This window comes from Mobula birostris, chromosome 2 (genome assembly GCF_030028105.1).
Source record: "Mobula birostris isolate sMobBir1 chromosome 2, sMobBir1.hap1, whole genome shotgun sequence".
Lineage (NCBI taxonomy): Eukaryota > Metazoa > Chordata > Chondrichthyes > Myliobatiformes > Myliobatidae > Mobula > Mobula birostris.
This window is the reverse complement of record NC_092371.1, coordinates 84,077,593-84,092,612: the sequence shown is the minus strand read 5'-3', so window position 1 is coordinate 84,092,612 and position 15,020 is coordinate 84,077,593. Positions and strand designations below refer to the sequence as shown.

The 15,020-nt window shown below is 41.6% G+C and overlaps 1 protein-coding gene across 1 annotated transcript in view; it reads right to left on the bottom strand.

The window, feature by feature from the left end:
* Nucleotides 1–792: 792 nt before the first annotated feature.
* LOC140188170 (charged multivesicular body protein 4b-like) overlaps nt 793–15,020 on the bottom strand; it is a 39,910-nt gene continuing 25,682 nt past the window's right edge. The window contains exons 2-5 of the mRNA XM_072244178.1: nt 9,426–9,603; nt 7,789–7,903; nt 3,137–3,263; nt 793–1,870 (exon numbers count right to left, since the gene is read on the bottom strand). Coding sequence (XP_072100279.1) covers nt 1,809–1,870; nt 3,137–3,263; nt 7,789–7,903; nt 9,426–9,603 — 482 coding nt within the window. The 3' untranslated portion in view covers nt 793–1,808. The remainder of the gene's footprint in view (nt 1,871–3,136; nt 3,264–7,788; nt 7,904–9,425; nt 9,604–15,020) is intronic.

The following is a 15,020-nucleotide window of genomic DNA, read 5'->3' as shown; positions in this document are numbered from 1 at the left end:
ATGTTGGGGACGTCCAGACGAGGGGTCACAGTTTGAGGATAAAGGAGAAGCCTTTTAGGACCGAGATTAGGAAAAACTTCTTCACACAGAGAGTGGTGAATTTGTGGAATTCTCTGCCACAGGAAACAGTTGAGGCCAGTTCATTGGCTATATTTAAGAGGGAGTTAGATATGGCCCTTGTGGCTACGGGGATCAGGGGGTATGGAGGGAAGGCTGGGGCAGGGTTCTGAGTTGGATGATCAGCCATGATCATAATAAATGGCGGTGCAGGCTCGAAGGGCCGAATGGCCTACTCCTGCACCTATTTTCTATGTTTCTATGACTGCTTGTCCCACTTCCATCAGGGAGGAGGCTACATAACCTATGCACATCCTCCCGTATACTTTAAATCATCTCTAGATTACTTATAATACCTAATACAAGGTAAATGCTATCCACACCAAGACCACCAGTCTCAAAAACAGACACCTTCCCCAAGTAGTAAGGCTGATCAACACCTTCACACACTGACTCACCCCTCCACACCCCCCAATCATTACCATCACCTTATGTACAGACACTCCTCTGCCTAATATCACTTTATGGACATAAAATAAACATTTATAAGCTATCTTACTTTATAGTATTGCTTTTTAAAAAATTATGTTATCTTATTGTGCTTTTTCTGTGCTGCATCAGATCTGGAGTAACAATTATTCTGCTCTCCTTTACACAATACACTTGTGTACTGGAAATGACATTAAACAATCCTGAATCTTGACGTGGTTTTCAAACATCTGGTTCATGACACTGTTACATTAAAAGAAATTTTATTTTTTTCTCTTAACATATTTACAGCATGTTTAAGTAGGATTAGAGAGATCTTGTAATGGATTGATAGCCTCACAGTGCCTCTGTTGTGCTGTATACAGCCCACGTTAAGGAGAAAAATATAACTTTTCAGCTGAAGCAGCATTCAAAAGGTGTCTTGTGTAAATCCGTAATAAAACAGATAGGTAAAATTATACCAGATGTGCAGAAAGATAGAAGGAATCACACCGTCAGCTTTGATTGACACACAGAAGTGCAGAAATAAGGTTAACTGTAACCAGCCCTCCCACCCTCCCATCCAAAAACAAACAAAACCCAACATACACCAAAACATTCCCAGAGGCGCCTGGACAGCGGTAAATCACGTGCTTATACCCAATTAAAATACACTTTTAAAGTAGCTTAAATCTTGTAGGGAAGAAAATAATTTACAAGCTTTATAAATAAAGAACTCCTTGCTGAAATAAGTATTTTGTTTGGCGGGACGAGGAGGGTCTTCAATTGAGATTTCTTTTTTTGAATCAAATTTTTAAAAAAATTAATCAAAAATAGCAGAGAAGTAATCAACTGTCTTCACCTCAAGCGAACGATTATGGACGTGCAAGAGGAGTTTTATTCTGGGAACTAAATCGCCACTGCAGCAATTACAAATGAGCAGAAGGATGTGATGTGGTGACTGGCACGAGAGACGGGGTGGGGCATCAGTTCCAGGAGGAGGAGGAGGGAGAACGCTGTACCGGATCATTATGGGCTTAAAGATTTTGGCCAGTAACAAAAATCCAATGAAAGACGGGTCAAGTAGTACCAAAGTGTTTCCCTGCACCTCCTCACGTACAGCAAACCATATTGCCACACTGCACACACCCACTCCACCCTCCCCAGAATGGATCCCAGGAGTCACGTAGAAATTTACTCTGCTCACGACCTTCAATGTAAAACAAAAGACCTACAACCATGGCGTACAATAGTGTCCGTGCTTTACAAGATGCCCATTGCCCTCACATAGCATTAGCCCATGCTTCGAGCTCCTGCATGTCGTCCTCTTCTTCCTTCTTGGCAGCTGGAAGTAACAAAAAATAGGGGATATATAAATGAAACACATTGAAGGGAACCATCATTGAGCACATCTACACGGAGCGCTGCCCTAGAAAGCAGCATCCATCATCAAGGATCCCCACCAACCAGATCATGCTCTCTTCACGCTGTACCTGCAGGAGGAACAGAAGCCTTAGATCCCTCACGGTTCAGAAGCAGTCATTACCCTTCAACCATCAGGCTCCTGAATCAGCATGGATAACTTCACGCACCTCAGCACTGAAATGATTCCACAATCTACAGAATCATTGTCAAGAACTCCATAACTCATGTTCTCTGCATTATTTATTATTTGTACAATGTGTGCCGGTGATATTAAACCCGATTCTGATTTATCTTACAGGTTTGGACAAGACAGCCATGATGCAATGGTGGAACAGACTCAATGGGGTGAATGGACTAACCCCACGAAGGGTCTCGGCCTGAAACGTCGACTGCACCTCTTCCTACAGATGCTGCCTGGCCTGCTGCGTTCACCAGCAACTTTGATGTGTGTTGCTTGAATTTCCAGCATCTGCAGAATTCCTGTTAACTCCACTCTCAGTTACCTTTGTCTTAATGTATGGGTTATTTTCTACCAAGGTTTTAGTTTCCTCACCTCAAGTAATCTGTAACCCAATTCAAGTAAATTTATTATCAAAGTATGCATATGTCACTATATACAACCCTGAGATTCATCTTCCTGTGGGCATTTACAGCAGAACAAAGAAATACAATAGACTCAGTGAAAAATACACACAAAGACGTGCAAAAAGCAAAAAAATAATAATAATAAATAATACTGAGTTGCAGAATCCTTAAAAATGAGTGGAGATTGGGGAATCAGTTCAGAGTTGAGGTGAGTGAGGTTATCCACACTGGTTCAGGATCCTGATGGTTCAAGGGTAATCACTGTTCCTGACCTGGAGGTATAATATGTACGGGACCTGTACCTCCTTCCCGATGGCAGCAGTGAGAAGAGAGTGTGGCCTGGATGGTGGGGTCCTTGCTGATTGGCAGTACTTTGTTCAGATGACTGCAGTCACTTCAACCAGCTATAGTGAGAAAGGTTAACTTGCTTTCATAGAAACTCGTACCACCCAGTTATTATTGCAGAGAAATCTGCTGTACTTTCATACAACTCGGCCCTTCGCAGCAGCTGGGAAGTTATATTAATGGAACACAACCCAGTGAACAACAAAGGTGGAAGTAACCATGGTTTTACTGACGCAGATAATGAACTAACACTTACCTGGCCTTTCTGGGAGAGAGGTGGAGGGGACACTGGGAAGAGGCACGTTGTCTGCTTCTCCGATCTCCAGCAGGTTTTTGTCGAGCTCCTCTTGTTCCAGTTCTTCCAACTCAGCCATCAAATCCTCCTACAGAGGGGGTAGAAGTATAGTCTCTTGTCACAAAACCCAAGAGAAAGCTAAAATGATTTCACCAGCATTGCAAAATATTTAAATATTGCAGAAGTTTTAATATTTAAAGTGGAGGTTAATAGGTTCTTGGTTAGTAACGGCGTGAAAGACAAGCAGCAGGCAAGAGACTGGAGCAGAGGGATAACAAATCAGCTATGATGGAATAGCAGAGCAGACTCAATGGGCTGGGTGGCCTAATTAGGGGCAAGTAATCATAATCTTCACCCTGAAATTTGAGAAAAAGAAGCTGAAGTCTGATGCATTAGTATTACAGTGGAGTAAAGGGAATTACTACATGAGCAAGGAGTTGGCCATAATTGATTGGAAAAGAACACTGGCAAGGAGGACAGCAGAGTCACAATGGCTGGAATTTCTGGAAGCAATTCGGAAGGCACAGGGTATTTACATCCCAAAGAGGAAGAAGTATTCTAAAGGCAAGATAGCACAGCGGTAGCTAACAAGAGAAGCCAAAGCCAACATAAAAGCCAAAGAGAGGGCATATAATAGAGCAAAAATTTGTGTGAAGTTAGAGAAATGGGAAACTTTTAAATATCAACAGAAGGCAACTAAACAAGTCATTAAGGTAAAGATAGATTATGAAAGTACGCTAGCCAATAATATTAAAGAGGATACCAACTCAGATAAATAAAGTGTAAAAGAGAGGCAAGAATGGACATCAGACAGCTGGAAAACTATACTGGAGAGGTATAAATGAGGGACAAGGAAACGGCGGATGAATTGAACAAGTTATATGCATCAGTCTTCTCTGTAGAGGACACAAACAGTATGGTGGAAGATCCAGGTGTCAGGGGTCATGAAGTGTGTAACTGTCACTAGGGAGAAGGGTCTTGGGAAACTGAAAAGGTCTGAAGGGACATAAGCCACCTGGACCAGATGGTGTACAACCCAGGGTTCTGAAAGAGGTGGCTGAAGGTGCTGAGGAAGCATTAATGATCTTACAAGAGTCACTAGATTCTGGAATGGTTCCGGAACAGTGGAAAATTGCACATATCACTCTCCGCTCTTCAAGAGGGGAGAGAGGCAGAAGAAAGGAAATTATAGGCCGGTTAGTCTGACCTCAGTAGTTGGGAAGATGTTGGATTCCATTTTTAAGGATATGGCTTCAGGGTACTTGGGGGCACATGATAAAATAGTGCGTAGTCAGCATGGTTTCAAGGGGAAAGCTTACCTGTCAGATCAGTTGGAATTCTTTGAAGAAATAACAAGCAGAATAGACAAAAGAGAACCGGTTGATCTTGTGTACTTAGAATTTCAGAAGGCCTCTGACAAGGTGCCACACTTGAGGTTGTTTAACAAGCTATGAGCCCATGGTATTACAGGAAAAATTCTAACATAGATAAAGTAGAGGCTGATTGACAGGAAGCAAAGAGTAGGAATAAAAGTATCCTTTTCTGGTTGGCTGCCGGTGACTAGTGGTGTTCCACAGGGATATGAGTTGGGATAGATTCTTTTTATGTTGTATGTCAATGACTTGGATGATGGAATTCCAAGTTTGCAGACAATACAAAGATAGATGGAGGGGCATGAAGTTTTGAGGAAGTAATAAGGCTACAGAAGGACTTGATAGATTAGGAGAAAGGGCAAAAAAGTGGCAGATGGTATACAGCGGGGAATGCACTTTGGCAGAAGAAATTAAAGGATTGACTACTTTCTAAATGTTGAGAAAATACAAAAATCTGAGGTGTAAAGGGACTTGGGAGTCCTTGTCCAGGATCCCTAAAGGTTAATTTGCAGGCTGAGTTTGTGGTGAGGAAAAGAAATGCAATGTTAGCATTCATCCTAGAATATAAAAGCAAGGATGTAATGTTGAGACTTTATAAAGCACTAGTGAGGCCTCACTTGGAGTATTGTGAGCAGTTTTGGGCTCCTTATCTTCAAAAGGATGTGCTGAAACTGGAAAGGGTTCAAAGGAGATTCACGAAAATATTCCGGAATTGAATGGCTTGTCATATGAAGAGCATTTGATGGCTCTGGGCCTGTACTCACTATTCAGAATGAGGGATGACCTCATTGAAACCTATCAAATGGTGAAAGGCCTTGACAGACTGGATGTGGAGAGGATGTTTCCTATGGTGGGAGAATCTAAGACTGGAGGACACAGCCTCAGAACAGAGGGGCGACTTTTCAGAATGGAGATGAGGAGGGATTTCTTTAGCCACAGATTGGTGAATCTGTGGCATTTGTTGCCATAGATGGCTGTGGAGGCCAAGTCTTAGTGTATATTTAAGGCAGAGATCGATAGAGCCTTGACTGGTCAGGGCATGAAGAGATACCAGGAGAAGGCAGGAGACTGGGGCCAAGAGGAAAATTGGATCAATCATGATGAAATGGCAGAGCAGACTCAAAGGGCCAAATGGTCTAATTCTGTTCTTATACCTTATGGTCCTTAACCAGAGGTGGTGAACCTGCTGAATTTACTGCTACAGATGGCTGTGGAGACCAAATCATTGGGTATATGGGTATATCTGGAACCAGTACGATAGAGTTGAGGATCAGCCAGCAGATTTACAAGTAGATGACAGGTGTAACATGAATGTAAGAAAGGATAAGCCAATTATTGGGTACAAATGCCAACAGAGCACAGGGTTAAATTGCACCACAGAGGCAAAATTCAAAAACGGTGAAGTATGCAGGACTGAAGCTGCTCTATTTAAATGCACATAGGATTTGGAATAAGATGAACTCATGCGCAATTAGGGATTGGTTAGTATAACATCATGGGCATCACTGAGTCATGGCTGAAAGAAGACCATAGTTGGGAGCTTAACATCAAAAGAACAGGCAGGCAGGCATAGGTGGTGGTGTGGCTCTGTTGGTAAGAGATGGAATTACATCTTTAGAAAGAGGTGACCTAGGGTTCAAGAATGTTGAATCTTTGTGGGTGGAGTTAAACTGCAAGGGTTAAACAAAAACATTATTTAGGCATCGAAATAGTAACCAAGATGTCAGGTTGAGATTGCAAAGGGGTTGGAAAACGCATGTAATAAGAGTAATGACAATTGTAATGGGAGAATCCAATATGCAAGGCAACTGGGAAAATCAGGTTGGTGTTGGATTGCAAGGGAGAGAATTTGATGAATACCTACCTGATGGCTTTCAGGAGCAGCTTGTGCCCAAGCCTACTAGGGGAAAGGCTATCTTAGATTAGGTGTTGTGTAGGTCTTTGAAATGTGGGAGTAAACCTATGTGGTCGTGGGGAGAATGTATAAACTGCTTCCAGGCAGCAGTAGGAATTGAAGCCAGATTCCTGATCACTGGCACCGTAAAGCATTGCGCTAACTGCCACCATTTTTTGTTGCATTTAATTTTTATTTTTATTTTTTAAATTCAATCTTTCTTACCTGAGTGAAATTTACTCAGCTCCTAATCTTTACGTCTCATTTATGGCACAGCTACCTCTTGCGTACCGTGTTTCACCTAGGGCCTGGATTTTTAATACTTTCTTCCTTACCAGTACAGTTTTAATGCCAAAACACTGGGCTGAACAATGCAGCAGATTAAAATAGCATATTGATCATCAGCAAACTTGACACTTTTCTGATCAGCTCATCCAGTGTTTTAAATCAATGGTAGTCACTCCAGAAGTCACTATTTCTCACTCAAACTTCACAAGCACTTACAAAATAAAGCACAAAGGCCCAAACAACCACTTGTAAAAACACAAGAAGATCTGCAGATGCTGGAAATCCAAGCAACACACACACACACAAAGTGCTGGAGGCACTCAGCAGGTCAGGAAGCATCTATGGAAAAGAGTAAACCACCAACATTTTGTGTGTGTTGCAACCACTTGTAAGCCTAGCATAGAGACTCCAGTACACAGGATCGGAAAAAGCTCAAATCAGCCAGTTCCACTAGCCTCCCCACCATCAAGAACATCTCCAGAAGGTGATGCCATCATTAAGGGCCCTCCCCACCACTGAGGACTTCTTCAGAAGGCAGAATATATCATTAAGGACCTTCATGATTCATGACATGCCCTCTTCTCATTGTTGCCATCAAGGTGGTAGTACAGCAGCCTGAAGACACACACTCAATATTTCAGGAACAGCTTCTTCCATTATCGGATTTCTAAATGGACCATGAACCCATGAATTCCACCTCACTATGTTGCTCATTTTCCCCCACGTTTTTATTTTTACATTTCTTATTGTAACCTATAGTAACAGTTTGTATGGCACAGTACCGTTGCCACAAAACCACAAATTTCATGGCATAGTTGTAGAGGCAGGTACATTAGGGACATTTAAAAGAGAGGTATATGGATGAAAGAAAGAAGGAGTGAGAGAATGGTTAGATTGATCTTAGAGTAGTTTAAAAGGTTAACACATCATGGGTGGAAGGGTCTGCACTGTTCTGTAATGTTCTATGTCATGTCAGTGACTCTGAGAGTTAGTCTGTGTACACAGAAACTGTAAACTGCTTGACTCTGTTTCAAGTTCAATTGCACTTCAATATTTACCTCATCAAAATCTTCACCGAATCCCACTGGCTTTGAAATTGCATCAGAAATTTCCTGTGCCAGTTCTTGCTGTTCCGTGATGTCTTGCATTAGTTCGTCTACTTTGTCAATGTCCCTGAAAGGGAAAATCAATGTAATGAATCAAATGAACCAGTTACGCAGCTTCATTCAAATACACAAACCAGAACTTTTAGATGACTTTATTATTCATACACTGGATGAGGTTACTGCTAGCACAACAATCATCTAACGATCATTCCTTGATTTTTGGATGATATAGCTGGGAAACTTCTCCTCCATCTATCCATGCAAACTTTAGTTCTTTTGTCCACTATAAACTAGTAACCACTTTATTAGGTACACCTGTACACTTGCTCTTTAATGCAAATATCTAATCAGCCATTCATGTGGCAGCAACTCAATGCATAAAAGCATGCAGACACAGTCAAGAGATTCAGTTGTTGTTCAGATCAAATATCAGAATGGGGAAGAAATATGTTTTCAGTGACTTTAACCATTGTTGTTGCCAGATGGGATGAATTGAGTATCTGACAAACTGCTGGTTCCCTGGGATTTTCATGCAGAACAGTATCTAGAGTTTGCAGAGAATGATGTGAAAAACAAAAAAAAGTGAGTGACACTTCTGTGGGCAAAAATGCATCGTTAATGAGAGAGGACAGAGGGGAATGGCCAGACTGGTTTAAGATGACAGGAAGGCGACAGTAACTCAAATACCATGTGTTACAACAGTGGTGTGCAGAAGAGCATCTCTGAATGCACATGTTGAACCTTGAAGTGGATGGGCTACTGCACCAGAAAACTACATCAGGTTTCACTCCCAGTACCTAATAAGGTGGCCACTGAATGTACAGGAGTTCCTATAGGACTAAGGAGAATGGCAAGAGGACTGGAGGCACTGGTTTCAGAGATGCCCCACGCCTCATCAACTGGTCATTCCACCAGTCAATGGAGTTAGTATCACATTGAGCCACGTGAGGCCAGCATGGTGGCATAGTGATTAGCATAACCAGCAGCCCAGGCTCAATTCCTGCCACTGTCTGCAAGGACTTTGTACAGTCTCCCCATAACCACGCGAGTCTCCTCCAGGTGATCACTTCCCTCCCACATTCGAATGTACATTAATTGGTCACACGGGGGTAACTGGAAAGTGCAGGCTTGATGGAGCAGAAGGGCCTGTTACAGTGCTGTATCTCTAAATAAATAAAAATATGTCCTATATCCTAAACCCAAGGTAAAGCACTGTCAAAATAATGGGGGCTGGTTATCTCCGGTTACTGCCAAAATGGGGCAGTAATGGGCAAATAATGGGGGCTGGTTATTGCCAAAAACTGAGTAACTGGGCAGAGATGTTCCAGCACAAGAATTTAAAACCAGCAGCAGGAACAATTATCAGGAACTATGGTCACGAGCTCTAAAATGGAGAAATTAATCTAATACATATACAAGGCTTCAGATATGGAGAAATGTTGACTAACAAAAAATAATGGAAGATCAGTAAGCACAAGAAGTTCAGTTGAGTACTGCACAAGCAAATGTTTTGCTCTTATAACAGGACTGTGGAATGGGAAGGAGGATATCTAGTGTCAGAACAAGACAGGAATAGTGTTGCTGCTTACATATTTTCATGAGCTGCTTTCATTGCCTTGGCGGCAAATCCCATGTTCTTGAGTACTTCTGTGTTAGTGTTTGCATTTTCCAAGGCTTCTCTCTGGAACTCAATGGTGGACAGTGTACCATCAATCTGTGCAAGCTGCTTTTCGTACCGCTTCTTGCGTTTTAGAGCTTGTAGAGCAGCTGTGTAATGGAGGAATAAAACAAGTGAGCAACTTTAACTTGGAAAAATATCACCAGTATCTTTGGCACATTGAACCATCTAAAACAAGACACCCTGTGGAACTATTCCACCACCTCAACTGCAAGCTGCACCTTTACTTCCCATCAATATTCACGGTTTATTTCAGAACCTATGAGGCTTGAAATGATAAAAATGTCAGAGTCAAGGTCGAATTTTTTTGTCATGTATGCACTAGTCCAATGGAAAAACTTAGATACAGCAGCACACAACATTCACAAGAAAAACTACACACAAGAATGCCATTACAATAAAATAATAAGATTCACTGGAGTCCAAAGTGTTGATATACTCAGGTAGTAATTAGGATTGGTTCAAGAATCGAATGGTTGAAGGGAAGTAGCTGTGAGATGGTATGGCCCAGATGGTGAGGATCTCAAGATGATAGATGTTGAAGCAGTGAATCAAAATGCAACCCCACATAATTGCATTTGTGCAGATAGTAATACTAAAAATATTATACATGGACGCCACAACAGGAAATCAAGGGAAGAGCAAAAATATAGGAATCCCACAGCAGTGTCAAAGCAGATTACAAAACAGGAATAAAACAGGAACCAAAACAAGGTGTGAAATCAACCAGTTCCTTTTAGTAGACTCCAATTTGAAAATTAACACAGAGCAAACTCTAGTTCACTCTAACTGCTGAATATTCGGGTTCTTTTTTGGACTTTTACAGTTATATAGTTAGCAATGACATTTCTGCTTTCAGAAGGTCTCCTGACCCATCTCGTGCTATATAGAACAGCACCGCTGGCTTTAATCCTGAAAGAAAAACGCACTATGGTAGTGTAGCGACCCTGTAACATTTCACTGTGCAAGTGATCATTCCGCCATTGTCTGTGAGGAGTTTGTATGTGTACAGGGTCTTTCCTTTTTTTTTATATTAAATTTAAAATGGTTTCTTTGTTATGTTATACTGGGAATGCTTCTTTGTTATGTTAAATGCTGAGTAAGTCTCTAGTCAGACAGTTGCTTGGGTGAATATAGATAGCAGGGTGCTATTAGCCAATGGGTGGTCATGTATCGTTTTGTTTTTGGATAAATGCTGTATCATATGACTGTGGATGGGGTTTTTTGGGGTAGAGTCGGAGGAGAGGCGGGGAGGACGGTGGACGGGGTTTTTGGTGGGGAGTCGGAGGAGAGACTTGGAGGACCGCGGACGTGCGGACAGGCTCTGGTCGATCACTTCGGGTGGTCCCGAGCCGTGAGTCGACAGGATTCGGGTGGTCGTCCGGAATCGATTGAGCTCCAACGGTTGCGCGTGAAGAACTTGGACTTTGATAAGTCTTGGTGCCTTTTTTTTCATTACTTCCTTTTCTGTATCGAATTTATATTAATGTCATAGAATTAGTAATATCTATAAAGTGTACTTGGTAAAACGTACTGGGTGTGCCTGGCTGATGATTGATGTCTGGGATTGATTCGGGCGGCAACCGACTCCGTGGGAAGCATTGAGGCAGGTGCTGGGTGGGATTTCCCCTAGACGTATACGAGCCAATATAACTGAGCGTTACATATTTTCCCTGTAACCACATGGTGCTCGTTTCCTTCCACATCCCAAAAACATACGCTTAGGGTTAGTAAGTAGTGGCATGCTATGTTGGTGCTGGAAACATGGTGATACTTATGGGCTGTCCCCAGTACATCCTCATACTGCTTTAGTTGTTGACACAAACATTTCATACTTCGTTGTCCACGTGACAAATAAAGCTAATCTTTAACGCAAAATGCCGGTGGAATGCTGCAGGCCAGGCAGCATCTATAGGAAGAAGTACAATCGACGTTTCAGGCCGAGACCCTTCGTCAGGACTTACAGTCAACGTTTCCAGCCGAGACCCTACAAAATGCATTCCACCAGCATTTTGTGTGTGTTGCTTGAATTTCCAGCATCTGCAGATTTTCTCCTGTTTGCTAATCTTTAAATGGAGATTCAACAGCTTGCTGAACCACTATCTTTGGAATACTGAAATCATTCAGGTTAGCTCAATTTGATGATAATCTTACATTTTACGAAGTAGTTCTTAAGTGAAGAAAGAAAACAATTATTTTTCTACTCTGAAGGTTGGGAAGACAGGCTGATTGCCAGATCCAGCAATGGCCACAAGATCTTGATGTTCTAGGATCTTCCTGGTACAAGTGCACATTCCTTTATCCGAAATTCTGAAATCCAAAAAGCTCCGAAAACCAAAGTTTTCTTTGCCAACAGCTCACGTTGCTCAGGTGTAACATGGCAGCACTAGCAGAGGCCACCAGACGTCAGTTGTGGTTCAGCGCTCGTACTGGTTACACGTGCATTTGCTGTTCGCTGATATTTTGTGATATACTGTGAAAATGTCAAAAAGAGCTGCAGATACCCTATGGGTAACAATGAGAAAAAGAGAAGGAATCTTCTCTATCAATAACGCAAAAAGTGGAGTTATTGCAGAAGCTTGATCATGGTGTGTCTGTGTGGCATCTTACTGAAGTAAACAGTGTCAAAACTACCACTGTATATGATTTAAATAAACAGAAAGACAAGTTACTGAAGTTTTATAGTGACAGTGACAGTGACGTTCTACATTTATACCAATAAGTCACTTACCATGTGTTTGATTTGGTTTGTTTGAAGCTGTATATTTTTATGTTTTATTGAATGTTTTTGTTGGAAATAAAATTTCTTCCTGTCATTATTCCCTAAACAATACAGTATAGCAATTACTTACATAGTATTTATATTGTATTAGGTATTATAAGTAATCTAGAGATGATTTAAAGTATATGGGAGGATGTGCGTAGGTTTGGTGCGCCGCTGGGTCCTAAAGTCTGCCGCACTGAGACAGGTTAAATAAGGGACTTTGAGCATACATGTTTTTTGGTATCGGTGGGGGGGGGGGGGAGGGTCTGAATCTGAAAAATTATGAATTCCGAAATGCAACTGGCCCCACGGATTTTGGATAAGGGATTGTGGACCTGTATTACAATTGTGGTATGCCCCACATTTGTGGGGAAGTTGGAGGATGGGAGAACACAAGGATTCTGGAAAGGGACAGAGAAAAGCTGCAGATCAGTCACCGCATAACTGTGAGCACCAGGGAAGTTCCCAAAAAATCCGTACTTAATCTTGACCATAATTAACCCAATCTCTGTGCAAGAGCACAATATGGAGCCTTACCAAGCATACAAAAACAAGTGAACCCTCCCAAGCAAAGCTGCAAGTCTTAACCTACTGCCAAAACAGTGGTTTGCAGTAAACAGCATGGCCTATGAATACTAAAGTCAAAGTCGCTATGGTAACATAACCCAGAATGCATTAATGTAAAGTACTGGATTGTGAAACAAGCTCAGTAATTATTGCCAATAAAACCAGAGTATCTGTAAGCAATCCTGACCTGAAAATGAGATGAAATTTTGCATGTGCTCTCGACAGAACATTCTATCAACAACTCCACTCGTCTCTGCAACGTTCCGGCTACAATCTAGATTGATCCAACAATCAAGTTCCCTCACTAACGTTTACAGTTTTACATCACCACTGGTCTTGCCAAATCCCATGCACTCCGGCTGTTTGCTCAATCAGGCAGAATTTTAAATCTTTTAAGATTGCAATCCACTTCACAAAACACAGACACAGCTGAGGCAAATACCATTTTCCCTTTCATATTGTCTCCCTGTAACTCCCCTCCCCTGCCTCCCTTAGTGTGCGCCTGGCTCCTTTTCAAAAATCATTTAGCAAATCCAGTTCCACCATGCTTTCAGGAAGTGCTTTTCAATTGAGGAAGCTGGTTGTGCAAACTAAAATTTAATTTCCCTGTATACTTTTCCTGGGGCAGCAGTTAGCAGAACACTTCAATTCATGCTGCTATCTGCAAGAAGTTTGTTCCTTCCTGGGACTACATGTGCTTCCTCTGGGTGTTCCAGTTTCCTCCCACATTCCAGACATGCGGGTTAGTAAAGGTTAGTAAATTGCTGGCACATCACATTGGTGCCGGAAGCATGGTGACACTTGTGAGCTGCCCCCAACACATCCTCAAGCTGTGTTGGTCATCAATGCAAGTGATGCATTTCAGTCTATCAGTGTTTCGACGTATGTGACAAATAAAGCTAATCTTTAATCTAGTTGTCTAAATACCGTTAAGTGGAAAATCTCACTTGGACAGTGGAAGGAACTCAGTAATTTTCAGATTTACTAGAGGCAGATAAACATACTGGGCAACTACACGCAGGGACTAAATAATGTAAAACTTCTGTGTGTATTAGCTCCTTCTTCCACACATAAAAACATATGCAGTCAGATCTCTAAACTTCTTAGTTAAAAATATTTTGCACGATAACTTGTTGACATCTAAAGTTCTGCAGAGCACTGGAAAGACTGTACCTGAATCTATCCAGGTTGAAAGTGCATATTCAAGGAAGAATATACTTGGCAAACTGGTTTACTAGGTTGATTTCTAGAATTAAGGAGCTGGCTTATGAGGAAAGGATGAGAGATTGGATCTGCATGACACCTAAAACTTTATCAGACTTCTATCGATGAGAAGTAGAGAGTAAACTGATTGGTATGGAAACATCAACACCTTTGAACGAAAAACCCTACAAAAAGTACTGGAAATGGCCCAGTCCATCATGGGCAAAACCTTCTTCGTCACTGAACACATCTACGTAAAATGCTGTCGCAGTAAAGCAGCATCCATTATCAGGGAACCCCACCACCCAAGGCATGCTCTCTTCTCACTGCTGCCATCAAGAAGATACAAGAGCCTCAGGACCCACACCAAAAGGTTCAGTATCAGTTACTACCCCTCAACCATCAGGCTCTTGATCCAGTGGAGATAACTTCATCATTGAAATACTCCCACAACCAACAGACTCACTTTCAAGAACTCTTCATCTCACGTTCTCAATATATATTGCTTATTATTATTATTGTTTCTTCTTTTGTATTTGCACAGTTTATTGTCTTCCGCACTCTGATTGAACGCTCTAATTGGGCGGTCTTTCATTGATTATGTTATGGTTATTACTCTATAGACTTATTGAATATGTCCACAAGAAAATGAATCTCAGGGTTGTATATGGTGACATATATGTACTTTGAACTTTAGATCAATGCTTGTTAGAATTTAGAAAAATTAAATGATTTTACTGCTGCATATGGAATTCTGATGGAGAATGACAGGGTGGATTCGGAGAGGAGGCTTCCTCAGTGCCAGTTTCTGGAACTTAAGGAGCACAGATTCAGAAGTTGGGATCACCTATTTCAGATAGATGTAAAAGAATTTCTTTTCAGTTTCAATGGTACTTGGAATTTTTTTTATCCCAGGAGGCTGTAAAGGGGTCACTGAATATATTCAAGATATAAACAGATATTGCCTATACT